At 36.3% G+C, this 19,934-nt stretch overlaps 1 protein-coding gene across 1 annotated transcript; it reads left to right on the plus strand.

Moving 5' to 3' along the window:
* Window positions 1–317: 317 nt before the first annotated feature.
* LOC134855888 (tyrosine-protein kinase ZAP-70-like) lies at window positions 318–7,356 on the plus strand (the record flags this gene model as incomplete). Its single annotated transcript, XM_063872272.1, has 5 exons — window positions 318–399; window positions 5,662–5,851; window positions 6,094–6,234; window positions 6,611–6,723; window positions 7,070–7,356. Coding segments are annotated over 5 exons (650 nt in total), but the record flags the coding sequence as incomplete, so codon positions are not given.
* Window positions 7,357–19,934: the final 12,578 nt, after the last annotated feature.

Genomic DNA, 19,934 nt, shown 5'->3' on the forward strand with positions numbered 1-19,934 from the left:
GCTGGTCTGTATTTGCCTGGTTATGATCAGAACTCAGACTTAAATGGGCGTCATCTCAATTTTGAAGTGATTTAGAAAAAAGACTCTCTTCGATCGCGAAATGGTGCTGTTTATGAAACAATGACATAAGCAATGAATTGCATTCATTGGTCTTAACTATGTCTGAGACTTAAATTAACTTTTGGCTGTGTAAATACTGATTGTCCGTAAATTCCGTTTCTTTACGGTCGTCTAATTTGCTTGTCGTCTAATTTCCTAGGCCTCCTATTGATTACACTAATTTATATCTGTTCATATGTGATGTTTGCTCTTTGCAGGCATCTTCAATGGTCCGGAGCTGATGCTGGTGTCTGAGCTTGCCCCTATCGGACAGCTTAACAAATACTTGAAAAAGCACAAGTGAGTCACACCCACTCTTCAGATTAAGGCAACCTTTCACTCCTTATTATAGTGGGTAGTGCCTTCCACAAAGCAGAATTTTTTGTCCGATCAACGCCGACCCCGGGATTTTCTGTACAAGATCTGGAATTCTTTATTTCTTACATAAGTTGATTCTCAGATCTGAAATTCTTTTTTTCAGATCTTGATAAAAATTTACAAATTTCAGATCTGAAATGTGGATCTGAAATGGAAAATTTCAGATTTGAAATAACCATGAAAAACAAAGTTTCAGATCTGAAATCAGATCTGAGAAATCCTTTAATAATTAATAATTTATGCATTTCGAGCAAAACATGAAGTTTTTATTTTTTGATGTTTCTGCAATACACAATTAAGTTTAGGTTAACTAGCGTTCAGAAGAACTTCCGAATATTTTGACAAATAGATTATTTTTGAACTAAATTTCTTGTTCAACTGTAATAAAAAGTTTTCAAAATGTTTATCTCATGCTTGGGGCAAAATACATAGGCAGTCTACAACTGAGATTTTGCTGAGTACCAGCTTAAAAAAAGCAAAAATAGCAAAAATTGAGTCCGAATCATTGATTTTTCAGATCTGAAATAACCATGAAAAACTAAATTTCAGATCTGGAATTAGATCTGAAATAGATTTTTTCAGATCTGAAATAACCAAGAAAAAGAAAATTTCAGACCTAAAATTAGGTCTGAAAAAACCAATTCTTAAACTATACAAGCGTTATTTAAGCATTTCACAACCTATTTGAGATCTGAAATTTAGATCTGAAAAAGATTATTTCAGATCTGTTTTAGAAAGTTTACTGGGTACGGAGGGACGGAGGGAATTGTGACTTAGGGTTGTTCGAGTACTTCAATTTGCAGTAGACGATGCGTTCTGATTGATTTATTCCGAAAAAAAACTCAAGTTAATTTGCTATCAGTAGTTTTTTTTACCAGACGTAACCAGAAATGTTACTTAGGGAACAGTTTAAACATAAGAATTTTTTCTAAGTATAACAAGCTAATACACAGCTAACTTCAGTTTCTAATGACTAGCCAAAAAACGGCACGCAAACTGGGGGAAAATTACAGCACCGCTAGCATTACAGCACAAACATAAAGCACATAAGTCGAAAAAAATGAAAATGAAAAAAAAACTAGGCGAACCAAAAACTAGGCGGTCAACCAAAGCTGGAGGTACGTATTTGATGTTTTTTGACTTTCTCACACAAAATTTGCATCATTTCAAAAACTAGACATGGACCAAAACCTTAGTTGTTTCTCTAGTAAAGTAAGAAAGAAAGAAAATTTTTGAGATTTTGGTTTTTCCAAGGTCTTATTATTTTTCTTGCAAAAAAAACTAAGGATTCGACGCTTCTGCAGGAAAAATTCTTGCAACCGGCTCTTCCTATTGAACTTTTTCTCAGATTTGATGAAACAGTTTTTAATTAAATTCAAAAAGTTCAAAAAAAATTGGTCAACATTTCGAAAACTTGACTTCCGAAATCTATAACTTTTTTCGGTAAAAAGTAGGTCGTGGCTGTCAAAGTAGAGAAAAAACTCCTACAACGGGATTTTTGGTTGAAAACTTATCTGAAAATTGTCTCGGTATTTTTCGAATAAAGTAAAAAAATTTCCACAAAACTGTCAAGTTTCAAAACTTTGGCTTGTTTGAAGACCATCATAACTTTTGTACAAAAAAATGGGCACAGCCAATTATAAAGGTAGATTTTCAACAAATTGTTGTTTCTCTTAAGACTATGATACCAATTTTGGCACAATGGTTATGATGAAAAGTCGAAAAAAAAACGTTTAACAAACCAAAAAACTTGGCATTTCTAATAATTATAGTTTTTCCTGTTAAAAAAAATTGCAGACATTCACGCAATTTTTAATATCGATTGCATCAAACACACAGATTCGCAAAGTTTTTTTAGAGAAAAATCAAAAAATTTCAAAAAATGTGCAGAGGAGCTTTTCAAATCCGTTTCATTTATTGAAACCAAAGTCTCAGATTTGAAAGGGTAGTTTTTGAGAGAATGAAAAATAAAACCAAAAAAACGAGGATCCAATATTCCCCCACAGATTTTTTGAAGGCCGTTTACAGAGGTTCAAGGTAGCAAAAGAATAGTGCAGTATGCAGGCTCACTGGAGGCAGGCGGTCTTTCCATTGGTACGCTTTTTGAAAATCGGTGGATTAATTTTTAAGAAGAACTAAAAATTTAGCAAAAATGTTTTACAAAAGTTTTAATAATTCCATACACGACTCAAATTGTAACACTTAACTTTTAATATGATCGGCCTAAAACTCGTAGTTTTGCCATTACTTAATTTAACAAAAACTATTCGAGACCAATTAAATGGCATTCGAAACATGCAGAGCTTTGCCTTGATACAAGCAGTTTCTTTTTTTTTTATTTTTCAAATCGATGTTCAGACCAAATATAACAATCAAGAAGATAAAACAGTCCGAACTATAGGAAAAAGGTCCAAGTAAATTTCAACAAAAACTTGGATTTCTAAAGAGTAAAAAAAATGACACTTGCGAACTTTATTTTAGAAAATGAATTGAAATGAATTGTATCGATACCAACGGAGTAGACAAATTACCCATTCATTCAATTTTCTACAACTAACTTGTTTCATCAGCAAGTTTGCTGTGGCTGTTCTACTGAATACTTTTTAGGCTCCTTTCAATTTATTAATACTTTTCCAAAAACATGTTACAGCGATTTCTGTATAGGGTTGTATCAATATTCGCTTTGGTAAATCTAGATGTTTTTGTAAATATACCTCTCAAATTTCAATGTCGAATTATTGAGAAGAATCGAGTAATCTGGTATAACCAACAATTTTTCAACTGCCGTTAGTTCAAAAATTGATTTCTTTGGAGAAGGCCTGGAAACAGTAGATATGTGCGTTTCAGAGTCTGAAACGCACATAAACTCTTGTAACTTGATGATATGCGCTTCAGCTAAAGTCAAATTTAGCTGGAAATAAAAAGCCGCATTCGTTTTTGTGTTGATCTGTTGTTAGGCTGTTTGTAATCTCAAATCTTTTCTGAAGCGTGAATGGGGATCACCAGAATCTTTAGTTGTTAGACCTGCTTATGAAGTAACTTCAATTAATATTTACCATAACAACATTGATAATCCACAATAAGCTGAAATTCAATGCATTCGAGTTTTTTCTATTGGTTTGTACTACTCCCACGTGTTGCCTTCAAAAAACTATTTTTGGCTTCACCGCAATGCACAATTAAGTTTCAAAAATGCTAGAAATAAGACTACTCGTAATAAAAGACAACTCTACACTTTAAAGAAAGCGACAATGATGAATCCTCTATATAAACAAGACTGCTCGTATCAGGGAGAAGCCCTGAATGTTCCGACGGCCTTTTAAGGTTTATGTAGTAGTAATAACAATTAAAAATTAAATGAATAAAACAAAATGAAAAAAAATTTGAAATTTTATGAAAATCATATTCCCAAACGCCATATTAAGTACAAAAGGATAGATTTAGCTCCTTTTAACAAATCAATTATGGCAAATAAGCTTCTTTCAACCAATTTGGAACGACTTCTAAGACGGATTAACTCTCCGCTTACGCGTTAATAGCGCGAAATATATCGCGCGTTAATTGTCCCAAAATGGTCAAAATGGCAACATTTAAACCCCCATAACTTTACGAAAAATTATCACAGGTGAAATATCTTTTTAAATTTAAGCTCAAGACAATAATACCTTTTGAATGATAAAAAAAATCCGTCAAAAAAAGCTAGTTAAAAAGTCGAAACTTGTCTGAAGAAAAAAAAACCCACCCCGAGCACAAATATTCCGTTTTTTTCGTAGCGAAAGTCGGAACAATTACCGACATGTTGAATAGTCAAAAGTATTTTTTCCATATATGGCATGCGGCGTATATGTGTAGGAAATTTAAATATAAGTTTTGAAACTATTTCAAGTCGTATGCTTAGAACACTGTAAGCACGACTGAAAACACCATGATACGACATCTCTGGAATTCGAGTGGGATGCACTTTAGATTTGGAATTGAAGAAAGTAATGGATTTCACTCTATTTATTAAAATGGGCAGGAACTTTGTATTCGGGTGTTTTAGTATTTTTTTGTTTTCCACGCAAAATCAGCTACCACAAATAATCCTCGGAGAGAGTTCAGTGACATATCATATTAAAGCCCTTTCAGTCGCGATTTGAACGACTCTTAAAAAGTTTGAATTTTTTTTCACAGCATCGGGAAAAACCTTTTTTAAGTTTTTGATTTTTGGTCTAGTTTCAAGCTAATAAGGTGACCGTATATGCATACAATACAGGGGCGGATTTAGAGGGGGCGAACGCTCCCCCCCCCTCAGGGATTCGACCCCCTGCCAGCCCAAAGGATCCCCCTTTGGTACTTTTTAAGAAATCAATTTTGGCCAACCGACCCTAAAATTTTTCTAAAGGCGCTTTGGGCGCCAATATATACTAACTTTGAGGGGAAGCGCGCGCCAAAAAATACGAAATTTTTATGTCAAAATTTTCCAAAAGGTGCCCAAAAACGGCTTTTCTGACCTGTTTTTTCAAAAATTTGCCTGCGGCCGGGGGCGGATTTAGGGGGGGGCGGGGGGGGGGGGCGGACGCTCTCCCCTCAGGGATTCGACCCCCTGCCAGCCCAAAGGATCCCCCTTTGGTACTTTTTAAGAAATCAATTTTGGCCAACCGACCCTAAAATTTTTCTAAAGGCGCTTTGGGCGCCAATATATACTAATTTTGAGGGGGGAGCGCGCGCCGAAAAAACGCAATTTTTTGGTCAAAATTTTCCAAAATGTGCCTAAAAACGCCTTTTTTACTGATTTTTTCAAAAATTTGCCTGCGGCGCAGAAAATTCGGCCAACACATCGTCTTTTTACTGATTTAGGAGAGCTCGAAAAATCAATTTGGTTGACCTAAAAAAAAGTTCGTCAAAATTTTTGAAAAATCTCAAACATTTTGCAAAAAAAAATTGAAAAAATGTCGTTCATTTTTCTAGTCATTTTTTAAAAAACTGTTTTCCAATTGACCTATTTTACTATGATTCTCAAATATGCCTATATTCTTTTTTTTTGTTCAGATTTTGTATCACAACATGCAGAAAAAAATCGACACCAATTAGTAAAAAAAAAAAATTTTTTTTTGTTATTTTTAAAGACTGTGGTCGGAACATTCTGTGCTACTTGCACAGTAATCGGCTATCCTTGTTTATTGTGTGGTTTTGTGTGTCTAGAACTGTTCCAGTGGAGATGCTGATGAACTATGGCCTGCAAGTGGCCAGTGGTATGGCCTATCTGGAGAGGAGGAGTTTCGTGCACCGTGACCTTGCAGCAAGGAATGTCCTCTTAGCCACAGACAGACATGCAAGAATTAGTGATTTCGGAATGTCAAGGATGCTCTCATTCAACAAGGACTACTATAGGGTACGGATGAATAAACATAAATTTCATAAGCGTTGCTACCTTCCCTTCCCCTACCTCCCACCCCCCCCCCCCCCCCCACACACACACACACACACACACACGCAACACACAAACATCCTTTTACGATTGATTTGAACTTGGTTAAACCAGGTTATTTCTGACTCCAAATAGCTTCAAAATAAATAGCTATTTACTTCACTGGATAGTGCTAGGGGGCTTCATCTTTATCTGTTTGTCTATAGGCGAATGACGGGGGTCACTGGCCTGTGAGATGGTATGCGCCCCAGTGCATCTACTTCTTCACCTTCACCTCCAAGTCGGACGTGTGGAGCTACGGGGTCACTCTGTGGGAGATATTCAGCTACGGACTGAGGCCTTACGGGGTAAGGGGAGGACAGGGCAGGGTAATATAGAACAAAAGACCATTCCCATGAAATAAACAATTGATTGAGATTACTAATTCTTACTAGATTGTTTGATAATCAGCGATTAATATGATTTGAAGATACAAATGTTAATTGAATAATCCTTCTTACAGGATCTTTCTTGGTATCATTTTTTATAGAACACTAACGAAAATCAGTTCCTAACTTCTCCAGACAACCCGCACTTCCTATTGCTTTCTATTAAGCCTAGGCGTCTCTCTCACACAAAGAGTTATATTTTATAAAAATCATCAGGCATTTGTGAGTTTACCCAATTAGTTCATACACTTACTCTATTTTGTCTATTTTGTGCAATGTATGAATGTGTTTTCAGAACATGCGCAGCAGCGAGATCCTGGACATGATTGACAGGGGGGCTCGTCTGAAGTGTCCCCCCAACTGTCCTCCCGAAATGTACTCACTCATGCTTCGATGCTGGGAGTACGAGTGAGTATTCGCCACAAAAACAAACTCTAATTATTAACTTAGTCTGGGTATTTTTTTATCAAAGTTGTTGTTACCTTCTTTCGTCTTTTTCAACTTGCGACGCGAAGTCTCTTGTCATATTCCTTAATGATGAAAATAATAAATTGAAGTCTAAAATAATGGTGTTTTATATGAAAAAAGCAAACAAAATTATTGACTGACAAACGATTGGGAAGATGCTATTAGACCTAAAATGTCTGTTTTCAAGCGCCTCAAAAACCTTCTGAATCTAATTGCCAGCCATACTCTGATTCCTCTATTCGTACTGAATGCAATGAATGAATTCGTACTGAATTAATTGTTTCAGAGAAGCAGATCGACCCACTTTCGAGGAAATCTACCAGGTGGTTGAGATCTACTTCCGAGCTCAGGCCTCCAAGAGTCGAGATGTCTACACTGGTTCTGGTGCCACGACATCAGGCCAGAACTAGTATCTCAAATAGAACTAATTCTTATAAGGTGCCAAATGGGAAAGAGCATACTACATTCAGTGCAGCTGCAATATATCTACATCAATTTTCAATTTTCAACACTTTAAATTATAGCAATAAAATTTCATTTGTAATTTCAATCCATTTCAATAACTTGAATAAATACGCGTAATAGAACTCAAGAAATTTCTTTTGCAGTTAACAGAAGTGGGCCATTTGTTTCTTCAGGTGAATGGGTATTTTTCAAGAAAAAAAAAGAATTATAAAAAATGTCAGACTCCAAAAAGATCGAATAGAATCAAAACAAATTGCGCTATCAAAAAGGTTGGTATATAATTAGCATTTTGGGCCAGAAGAGTTTGTTTGAACAAAGTTTTCTTATTCAGAAAAAAGATCAATATACATTTGTCGTAAGGATTTTGCGTTCGAATGTGCTTTTTTGCTAAAACCGATACCAGAAAGTCGTACTAGCTCGAGTAATATATAGATTGACTTTTTAAAAATAGTTATCCATACTGTATAAATCAGTAAAAAAAAATATTTAAAAATTATTTTTGGTGTCAAGAAAAAAGTCTCAATGGTTTTGCTCTTCAATGGACTGCATTAAGTGTCCAAATATATTGCAATTATTTTGCATCATTTCAAATGGTAATGGATTGAAGCTTGGTTTCGTTCCCTCTTCCTCCTTAAAACCATTACCACAATTTATATAAAAAAAGTACTTAATTGTTTGCACAACCATGCAGTTAGTTTTTTTGTTTGAGTTGGAGTTTTTCTCGAACTCAACGGTTGTTTTTATATCAACGGTTGTTTTTTTTCTCTGCATAACGAGGCCAAACTGTGCATTGTGTGCATTGTAATCGGATTCCGCAACAAGGACGCTCCCTTTGTTTTTCCTTTGTTCTTTACTTTCCTTTGATCGTCCGACAAAATTTTAACATGTTTTAAGACTTGTCTCTGGAATCCAGGATTATGCAGACACAAAATTGTGCGCCTATCCAGTGCACAGTTTGGCTTCGTAATGTACAAAATCAGATACAATTGTTCTATTATTGTTAATCCCTGGCGAACGTTTTGAAGCAGTGAAATAATACAAACCAACGTTTTTCAGTGAACAGATATAAAAGCACGCTTTATTTGCCAAGTTTTTCAACTTGATTACTAGCTAGCTCAATTTCACCTCCTAACACTAAAGCTGCAAGAATACCCGCTGCGCTGTCGGAATCGATGAAATCTTGTCCAAAAATAGAGCTAACACTTGAAAAACAAAAAGCGGCAGTTCTTTTTGATATAGGAAAGCATGAGAAAATCATTTTGAATACTTAATCTCAGAAGTTAGGGGATCCTAAAACTTGAGATTAAATTGTCTTGACAACATTTTGAAGAACATAATTTTTAAATCAGAACGCAAAATTCCGCATTCATTCTTCTTCTTTTCAGTTTTCAATTAATTTAGTTGCCATGTTTTGTTTCCAACTTTAAGTTTTAATCAAAAGTTACAAAGTGGGCACGTTTACAAATGAAAAGTCACGAATGGCTCGAGCAATAAACATTAAGAGATGTTAAGGTCATTAACATCCTCGGGGAGCCCTCAGTGTTTTCCTTAGGAGTTGCTAGTTCTAGTTTTACGGCGGGTCTAGTAGTTTAACCTAGCGCTGTTTTTATCACGCATGAACGCCTTCTGCCTGCAGGCCCGGTGAAAATCTCGATAACCCGTCCAAGTGGCCAGACTCCACGCAGTTTAAAGTCCTCCAGTACAGTCTCCATTTTTCTTGATACCCTCTAGCTGTGACCATTTTGTGTGCCGGATAAGAGTGGGAGCATATTCCTTCAGGAGTCGGCTCCAGAAGCAATTCATCTTCTCTTTCACTAACTTCCAGGACTTGGAGGACAGCTTAGTTGTTGGTTGGTCGCTGAAGGCCACTGAGGGTGTGTAGACAAAGAAGGAAATGGTTTGGCGTCAATGGAAGCTCGTCCGCACATCACTGCTGACGTGCGTCAATGGTTGTCCATTCAAAAGTCCTTCGGTTTAGGCAATGATCGTGATGAAAAGATCTCGAGAGAGACGTGCAGACCCACGATTTAGAAAAAAAACTAGTTGAATCATCTGAAGGCGTATGCACCACATACCACCAAAGTGAGGAGCAGAGGGCGGGTTCATCTTCCAACTGATGTTCTGATCCTGTAAATAGCTTGCTAAAACTCTATAGACTGAAAGTGACTCTAAACGTAACTGCTTTCTCGCTGCGATAAAGTGAAAAACATCATGTTGAATTGGATGTTGTAAGTCGTTGTTGTCTTTGTCGTCGGATGCCGTATTATTGCATCGTTCCTGACGACAGCCAGCGTTTCTGATAAAAAAAAAGTAGGTGATATTGCTCAAAAAGGTCTCAGTAGTAATAGATTTTAGAAAATTAACTTTCAAATGTTTGAATGTTTTTAATATCGACCTTTTTTATCTGTGATGATTTAATAAACTAATAAAACTTTCAATTTGTTTTTAAAGTTTTTTTTTACAATGGATAAGACCGTTTAATAGGCGTTTTTTTGAGTTTTTTCAGAACCTCAAGTACCTAATTTTCTACTTATGTTAAAATGAGTTATGAACTCTACAGCGTTTTTTTTTAATAAGATTGATAATTGGGGTCGACTAAGTCCTAAAGAAAAACAATTGTACGCTAACCAATTTTTTTTCAAATCCTGAGGTGTTTTTCAATGTTTTAACATGAAGCACCAAAATTATGACAAATTGTTTACACAAATTCTATCTCTCTGTATTGAACTTACTCTGTTATAAACGGACATTGACAATTTAAAACGCCAAAACTCCTCACAAATACCGATAACTGACTATATTAATGGAATGCAATGAACATAAATAAAGCAGACAAAAGGAGTTATCTGGCCTGAAAAAAATGACATGTGGTAGGGTTTTTAGATGTGTAAAACTTCTACCGCTGAAGTATTTCGGAAATTGGAATGTTACCGGGTGTGTATTACTACTGATTGAGTAATTCGAAAAACTTTGCAATTGAGAAAAACTTCAATCGTTGCCATTTTAACCATCGGAAACCAAGGGGACTTCAAATTAGTAGGTCGCCATGAAAATATGTGTCTAATCATGCTTCTTCTTTTAGCTTTCAATTATTTTAGTTGCCATGTTTTGTTTCCAACTTTATATTTCAATCAAAAAATACAAAGGCCCACGTTTACAAATGAAAAGTCACGAATGGCTCGAGCAATTAAGATTAAGAAAAATTAAGGCCATTAACAAAGCGTTATACAACCCTTTTCTACCAGGTCTGTTTGATTTATTGGTCTGGGCGCTTGAAGACGGAGCAAATAGCATAAGTAAATCAGAATTGCGAAAGAGTTGTTTGTTTCTGAGATTCGGAAACGTACAAATGAATGGCAATGAAAATCATCGTTAATTTTTGAAAATACTTAACTTCGACATTTGGAGGTTAATGAAATAGTTAACTATGTTTTACTCTCAAATTTTTGTGTATAATGTTAAGATAAACTTCCTCTGAACGTCTTTTTTTGTTCCGACAGATTATATGTGCTCGAGTGGTTTTTTTTTCCAGGCAAATTTTGACCTTTTTAACAAGGAATTTTGACGGAATTAATTTATATCAGCCGAAAAGTATTGTTGTCCTCAGCTCAAATTTAAGCAATACTTTGTCTGTGATTGTTTTTTGCCATGTTATGAAAGTGTAAAAATTGCAAATATTTTGGGCCATTTTGGGACAATTTACGCGATATATTTTGCGCAATTAATGCCTGAGCGAGTTTTATTTGGTCTTAGAAATTGATGTTATAGACAGCAACGACCTTGTATTTACAAAGTTTGCAAAGTCAAATAGTATCAACTTAGCTTACAGCAAAAATTTTCCATTTTTTTTTCTACAAAATGTGGGGCTCAATAAATTAGACGACCAGAAAGTAACGGAACTTAGACGAAAACTTGCGTGCAAGTTGTTTGAAATTTGTTTACAGACTTCAATTCAGTTTCGGTTGAATGAATACTGGTTGTTCAACCACAAATCAAGTTATTAATGTCACATTTCTATAACTTATGCATTTCAAAAAATGTCATTTACTTTTTCGGCTTAATGATTTTTAATTAACTTACGATAATAATTTTGATCAGTTTTGTGTCACATGCTCTTTTTTATACAACTTGATTCTAACGAATATTGTTAATCCAGTTCTTAATCGTCTGAAATCACAAAAAATTATCGTCTAAATTCCGTTTTATTACGGTCGATTTGATTGTCGTCTATTTTCCAAAGCCCCAAAAATGTAGATTAATTTACCCTCTATATAACAAAAGAAGCTGCCAAACTACATCAACTATTAGTTAATTGTTCTTATGTAGATGCAATAACCAACAATTTTTCTGCGCATTTAATGATAATAGATCACGATATAACTGAACGAAAACTTGCAGTCAAGAAACAAAAAAATTTTTTTGTAAACAATTATAACATAGAAAAATAAATGCCAAAAAACAAAATACAAATTACATCACTAAAAAATTGATAGAATCCGTACAATCAAAAAACTTTCAATCCAAGGAGAGCATTTCAGGGCAAATTTTTGGTTCAATTAACACAAATGTCTGAATGCATTTTTTTAATAAACGACGAACACGAAAAAAAAAAATCTGTTGAAAAAATTGTTGACTAGAGAAAGTGAAACGTTTTTCAAATTCTTCTTGCAAAATCAAGCCATAAAAATAGTTTTGGCTTAATGAAATTCCTTCAGAAGTTCACTGATAACTAATAAATGGAAAGAAATCAAGATCAGCGTTGATATTCCGGTTAAAACTTCCAGGTTTCCTGGGATACATTGTAAAAGTTTTCAGAACCAAACTAATTACGATTACATCTAGGGATAAAATCACGCTATACCCGTCGATTGTTGATAACTCAGATTAATTTTAAGCAATATAAAAACATGAATTTTTGAAAAACTCGAACCAAAACTAAAAACAACTCTGGTCATTACGCAATTAGAAAAATCATGTTAAATATGAAGTTCATACATAACAGTAGAAAAAAACGAAATTTATATTACAATAAGAGAACGGCGTCCGATAATGAACGAAGAACATCATTTGTATTGATTGGCCCAACCTCGCATATTGAAAACAACACATATTCAAAACAATACATTGAATCGGTTTACAAAAACTTTGCTCAAACTTAGGTATGGTATTATGTTGCTTGAAGTCGAAAACAAATGTGAAGTCGAAAACAATGTACTTCACATAAAAATTAAATCAGAAGCGATTAAACTTCAGGCAAGGGAATTCATTTTAGGTTCAAACTTTTTGGTTTTTTCAACAGAAGTTTTTAGTGACATTGCTCGAAATTGAATTGAAAAAGATAGAAAAAATGGGATAAATAATTTTATATTTTATATTTATAAATTTATAAATGTATTTATGAATAATATTTATAAATTTAAAGACTTATTATAGCTAAAAGATAAGAAATGACTCAAGTATTCATAAACGTTTTTTGTTTTATTTGATTGATGGAACGCTGAGAAAAACTAAAATATGTTGAATCGTTTATTCGAAAAAAGTGTTGCATAAAATGCTTAAAAAATGCCTTCGGAAAAAAGGTAATTTTCTGTTGTTGTACCTGTAAATCCTGTACGGCGAGAATTTTTTCTTCAAATACTCACATTTTGAAGAAGTTGTTTATTCCTACAGCAAAAAAAATAGCTTTAAAGGACTATTTCTGGATATTGAATCAAACGATATTTCGTTCAACTGGTGATTTTATCCGTTTTTTAACTGATTATTGGAAAAAAATCAAAGTGGGTGAAATTACCTGGGTTTTGTTTAAAGTTCCCAATAGTCGATGTAAAAGCATTATACTAACACTTCGGCTTTCCTTTTACCATTATTTATGCTGTAAAAAAACTATTCTTTCTGCATCATACATAAAATGTTTGCCGCCCTGATGATAACTTTGACTTAATTGGATTGTCTTTTTTTCTCAGCGAATTGTTTCGCATTTTATGAATCTTTCTACATCTTGAGCTGCTGCAGTCCTGATATAAAGTAAGCAAATAAAAAAAACAAAAGAGAAAGTATTGAGCTCAATGTTCTCAAATTTGATTAAATTTAAAAAAAAATGAGAACAATTTCTTGACTCCAAAGTTAAGACTTTAACACGGGTCAGTTCATTTTTACAAAATAAAACAAACCTAGAGATCGATTGGGCTTACTTTTACATCAAATTACCTTTTATAATTGCTTTTTTTGAACCAAACAAAATTGCGCCTCCCGAAACGAAGTCACCAAATGATTTTCGAAATGAAGATACTTTTCTAAATGAATGTGATAAGAAAAGGAATTGAATAACTCAGATTGAAAACAATATTGATTCAAAGAAGTAATTTAATCTTTGACTTTTGATTTTCTCTTCTTCGGTTCCATGAACCAGCTCAAAATACCCTATCGTTTGTACGCTGAGCTAAAGATAAGTAATATGAAGCCAAACGATGGTCTACATCCAATGACCTTGATAATATGTTAATAACGATATAACTGCATACTTATACATAACAATATAGGTCCCAAGGTCAATGAGCAACGAGAACAACAATTACTACTACACTTGCAGTATGTGCCGTATCACACTCCCCTGGGATAACTAAATTTTATATACTACATTATAAAATTTATAAATAACTAGTAGTTTTTCACTCAGTTTTAATTAGTTTTGTATTTCATAACCATTGTTCTTGGCTGACTGTCATTCGTGTTTCTCTTGTTTCTTTGGGCTGTCGTTATCGAAGTTTAACGGAACCCGCCACGAAGCATTCCAGCTTTTCGATATATCTAGCGCCTCACTGCCAAATTTTCGCCTGAACAGATGTTTTTCCAGGAGTTCCAATTCGCTTTCCTCTGGTTTGTTCACATCTGATCTAAAGTTAGCCAATTTGAGCCGATAAGCTTCCAGAGCTGCCATGTTGAGGTCTGCGAGATCTTGTTCCGACGTGACCAATTTCACTGAGTGCTTAAACGGATTGCCGTATCTACTTGGTCCTCGATTCGCCTAACTGGAGCCTCACTATCCCCGGACTCATCCAAAAATCCTGGCGGAGCGTTAATGCTCAATTCTTCTTCCGTATTAGAGGATTTCAAAATCTCTTCAGCTGTTTTCTGGACTCCCCTTGTCAACACTTGATCCGCCAATTTATTCCAATCGTTTGTAGTAAGATCTCGACTTTGAAAGGTTTCTAAGATTTTAGCATCTGGTGTGTGTCTCGTTATGTCTTTGCTTTCCTTCGAAGATTCCTTCGGTGTGCAGGTGCTAGGAAGTCCTGTTTCTGCAGTAGAGGGCAATGTGTCTATGTCGTTTTCACGTGACTGTGTTTCTTCGTGGGCTGTTTCAACAGCTTTTTTCTTTCTCGCCTCTTGACCAGTTTGCTTCTTAAAGCCTTGTCTAGCTCCTTTGTTACCCGACTTTTTCGAGTTTTCTAATACTGGACCCGCGTTATTTGGTTTTGCGCGTTTTCCTGCAAAGTTTAAGCCCCCGTTGGTTTCTGTATCTTTTGACGTGACATAGAACTGACTGTCCTGAAATGGCGTTTCCACATTCTTCGAAATAGGTAGTTCTGGTGATTCTGGTAGGTCATCTGAGTCACTACTTTCTGGTTGAATATCTACTTCCTTTTTCTTTGACTTCATTTTGGGTTCGTCGCCGTGTGGACTTCTACTCGCGTTTACTTTCTTTGTTGTTTTTTCCTGCGCTTAGCTGAAAATGATCTTCGCTTTTGCGATATCACTCTTACGGTATACTGCTCCAGCAGCTGTTTTAACCGTGTGAGGCGACTCTGATTGCACCTTACCCTTAAGCGGATTTGTAAGTGCTTTCCCACTTTTTCTATTATCATCCTTGCTTATTAGAGTGGGTGATCCTGACAATGCATCCTCCTCAGGTTTATCTTCGATGAAACCGTACTGCCATGAATACAATAGTTCTTTTAGCAAATCTGGGTTTATAGTACTGGTTTCGTCCACTGTCCTCCTGAGATCATTGGTTGAGGTGTCTCTTCTCGCTTCATTCCATCGAGCGTTTGCTTCTAACAACGTCTTTAACGCTGTTGCCCTGCTTCGGTCTCGCGCCGACTCCACTTCGGTTTTGAACAGCGGACTCACCTCCCAGCTGATTTGTCCCTTCTTAACTATCTTCACGTTTTCTCTCGACTGGTCTATTCGTTTCTTTAACTGTGTTGCTGTGAGTGCTGAACGCTCCAAATGCTCTTTATCTAAATGATTAGAATTTTTAATAACTGAATCTCTAAGGATTTTAAATTCAGTTTTTGGAAGCCGTCCGAAATGCGCTTCAAACAGCGAACATTGTATCGTTTTTTGTTTGCTCCTCCTGAGATCTATTATTGTGCTTAGTGCAAATTTTATTTACGTTACCTTTTCGTCCGATAACATAACTCCCAATCGTCAAATAACATAACTCCCAATCGTCACTTTATTGTTTGAATTGTTCTTTCGACCAATCCAAAACCCCAATGATCTCCTACGGGACAGAATTTTTGAACAATATTATGATCAGCACAAAATTTTTTCATCGTTTTCCCTTTAAACCACGAGAATTGATCGGTCCTTATGGATTCTGGAATCCCATGTGTGTCTATATAAGTTCGGAGAAATTTAATTGAAGGTTTGCCCCCAGTTGACTTAGTAATTTTTACCGACGGAAACTTCGAATATCTATCTGTGGCAACAAGTAGGTAAATTTTTCCCCATAGTATCTTCTAACGGTCTCGCGTAATCTAATTGTAGTTCTTGCCCTGGCTGCGATAGCAGTGGAAGTGGTTTTGATGCGTTTTTTTGGTATAACATATTTAGCATTCTTACCGTAGCGAGTGCAACTTCGACACTCTTCCGCCCTGTTCACAATATCTTTGTGCATATAGGGCCACCACAAGTATTTAGATACGTCGAGCATTGCCTTTTGTCCTGGGTGGCCGCGGTGTATTCTTTTTAGCACAGCGGGACGCAGTTGTCCTGGTACTACCAATCTCCCGTCTACCACGATACAATCGTCCACCACTGACATCTGGTGCCACAACGAGTTCGTGTAGGGTCCCATTAACTCGAAACTGCGCCTATCTTTTCGCTCTATAACCCTTCTTAGTCGATCCATCCACGTATCTTCAGTGGTGAGTTCCGCTAGAAGATTTCTGTCGAAAAGTTTTGAAAGATTAAGCAAATTGTTATCTTCTCGATTTTCGGCTTGTCTGAACTCGTTCTGTTGTGACTTTCTTGCTTTGCTAGCAACTGAGCTCACCTCTGGACTCTCTGAAGTCGTATCTGCTGTGAGGTCCACTTCAATGACGTTCGGGACATTTGTACTTGTGGTATTTCTTTGAGGACTTTCCCACTCTGAAGACGCCTCTAACTGTAGCATGTTTTCCGGTCTGACATTATCCGTTCTTTCAGATCCCACTAGTTCCCAGAATGACCATAGCTTCTGTGGTTACTCCTTTGACAATGTTTGATGATATTTGTCCTTCCGTTTTGTTGGTGTGAATTTCTTCCATTCAACTTGCGGCATGTCCCAATCTGAACCTTCACTCTCGTTTCCTGTTGTCCCCCTCTGTACGGTTCTCGTTCTATGAAAAGTTGTTTCCGTTATTTGTTCCAGCATTTGATTCCTTTTCCCTTCTGTTTTTTTGAGCTTGGCTGTCTTCTTCAATTTTTTCTCCATCTGTTCTTCTTTAAGTTCCTCCGCCTGTTTTGCTGCGAATTTTCTCTGTTTATCTTTCTTACTAATTTTAACCAACTGTATGCAATGAGAAATTTTGTTTAGAGTGCTTTGATCGCAATTGCAAAAACTTGAGTTTTGACCGTTTTCGTTCCGGTCGAGCTCTGTTTGATTTTGAACAAAACGGTTGCTATAGCAACCAGGGGATGACGTGTTCGGTGTTTCGTCCAACGTACTTCTCAGATCAGAATGTTCTAGAATGTGTTTGTATCGCTTAGCCGACTGTTCAAACAGTCGAGAGCTGCATGAAATTGATCAATCAATGCTACCACAAACTTTTTGTCTAATTCTGACTCTGGCCACGGTCCCCCAATAGGATCTCTGGATAAATATTCCACGATACCCATATCTTTCCATGGTGTATGAACCACCTTGAATTGATAAGGTAACAAACGATCTACCAATCTTGTAAGCCTAGATTGATAGGTTTTATTAGATTTATGTTCCCCCAAGGCTGATGTGAGTGCTTTATGGTCTGTTGCTAGTATGAATTCTTTCCCCGGCAAATAATGTTTAAATCTATCCACTGACCAAACTACTGCCAACCGTTCAGTTATGTTGAAATTGCACTGCTTAGCTGATTCAGCAGTTAATCGATGTTGACTGTACGCATATTTTAAATCAAGTAACGTAAAATATAGCGCGCCTTGTGTTTTGGCCGTTACTATTTGACTAACCTTATCGATTAATTCATCAACATTGGGCATTTGGTATTTATTTCTGTACAATTGTCTATTTATCGGCTTTGCGTCTAAAGCCAATTTGATCGAGTCGTCTTTTTTCACTGTTATAACGATTGGAGCAATGAAACAATCGCTGGTGCATTTATCCAACTTTGTTATATGACCTTCCGATACCAATTTGTCAAGTTCATTTTGTACTTTTCCTAGAGTGTGAATACGTATTCTTCTACCTTTTTCCTGTATCGGACATAGCGGGTATTTGAATTTCATGTTGACTACATGATGTTTTGACTCTCCCTGTTGATCGAAAAGGGATGAAGATTTTTTTTATAAAATTGTTGTTTCATACCTTCTGACTGCTCGCACAGTAGCACGTCAAACCTGGATCTATTGACAGGGGCTGATTTCTGAGATGTATGTATCCCCAATTTTCTTTGTAAGTCCAGACCCAGTACACAACTTGCTCTTCTTTCTGTAACCAAGAAGTATGCATCCTTAACTTCCCAACCCGCCGAACGAATATCTGCATATACTGCTCCCAGTATCTGAATAGGATGTTAGTTGTAATCTACAAACTGCAATGTCAAATTCATTTTTCCAGCAGGAATGAATTTGATTCCGTCCAATAATTGTTTTGCGGTCGTCCAGTTTAAGAATGAAACTGGGCTTCCTGTATCAATCGTCATGTTGATTATTTGATTCTTAATTCTAACAAACGACTTCAAAGCTTTTATTTGATGCGATCTTGGATCTCGCAGTATGTCGACTTTTGTGATATCTTGAGTAGTTGTTTCATTTCCAACTTTCCTTCTGGCTTGATTGCTTTTCGCCTCCTTTTCACCCAATTTCTTCACTGTTGTAGCTACCATCATTATCTCAAACTCATCACAGGAATCGAAACTTTGAATTAAATTGCATTTCTTTTCTGAACTGGATTTTTCTTCTCCAATCTCATTCACTTGATTTGATCTACACATTTTTGCGAAATGATTCGGTTTATTGCAATTCTAGCAAACTTTCCCCATTGCTGAACAGTTGTTTTAGGTGACTTGGACCGAATAATTTTCCATATCGAGTGCATGGCTTCTGGTCTGATCTGGAAATTGTACTCTTATTCTCATTCCATCTCTTTTGAGTTTGATTTTTATTCTGTCTTTTGTAATTGGAATTTCTATTCCCAACTGCCATTATCGGTTCTTGTTTTGTTTTGTTTTGATCTGGGTGTCCCGCAGTTGTCCCACTCCTGAGCTTCCGCCCCCAGACTTTTGGAACGCTTGTGTAGTCTGCTTACTCTGCTCGAATTTAATAGCCCGTTTGAGGTCATCATCCGGTGTGAAGGTTTCAAACGTCAGCGTATCTTGTAATGCTGTGTTTCTCATTCTAGATATGAAGAGATCTCGAACCAACTCTTCTTCTAGACCACCCAGTTCCGCCGTAGCTGCTTGTGCTGTAAGTGCCGCGTGGAATTATTCCAACGTCTCACCGGATTCTTGTGCTCGGGTGAATAGTTTATATCGCTCGTAAGTTATGTTCCGTGTTTTCTCGAATGATGTCTTTGCCATAGCCATCATTTCTCTAAATTCGAGCCTTGACACTTCCGCGTGAGGGTCCTTCTGCACGAATTTCTTTTCCCCCTCCGTACCTAGTGCCAGGAATAGTCGAGACGTAAGTCTTTTCTGGACCTCATTATAGAACATATTGTGTCCTACTTTAGGTCCACGTTCTCTTCTTTCTTGGTTTTCTAGTATAACTTTGTCTCTCCTAAGCCTATCTCTCAGTTCCCGATCCGTTACTGCTTGTGCAGTTTCTGCTTCTCCCGGTGTTTCTGGGCGAGGCATTGGTTCATCAACCACTTCCTCAGGTTCTTCTAATATGATTTCCGGATTCACATTTTTTTTACAGTCACGGCTAATATAAATTGATCCAACCAAATTTTGAAATTCTACGGTGGATCCGAACTAGCCGGCGTCCAGAATACTGGAATACCCATGTCTGTGCGATAAGGAAAGGAATTGAATAACTCAGATTGAAAACAATACTGATTCAAAAAATTAATTTAATCTTTGACTTTTGATTTTCTCTTCTTCGGTTCCATGAACCAGCTCAAAACACCGTATCGTTTGTACGCTGAGCTAAAGATAAGTAATATGGAGCCAAACGATGGTCTACATCCAATGACCTTGATAATATGTTAATAACGATATAACTGCATAATTATACATAACAATATAGGTCCCAAGGTCAGT

Source organism: Symsagittifera roscoffensis, unplaced genomic scaffold (genome assembly GCF_963678635.1).
Source record: "Symsagittifera roscoffensis unplaced genomic scaffold, txSymRosc1.1 SCAFFOLD_704, whole genome shotgun sequence".
In the NCBI taxonomy this organism is placed as follows: Eukaryota; Metazoa; Xenacoelomorpha; order Acoela; family Convolutidae; genus Symsagittifera; species Symsagittifera roscoffensis.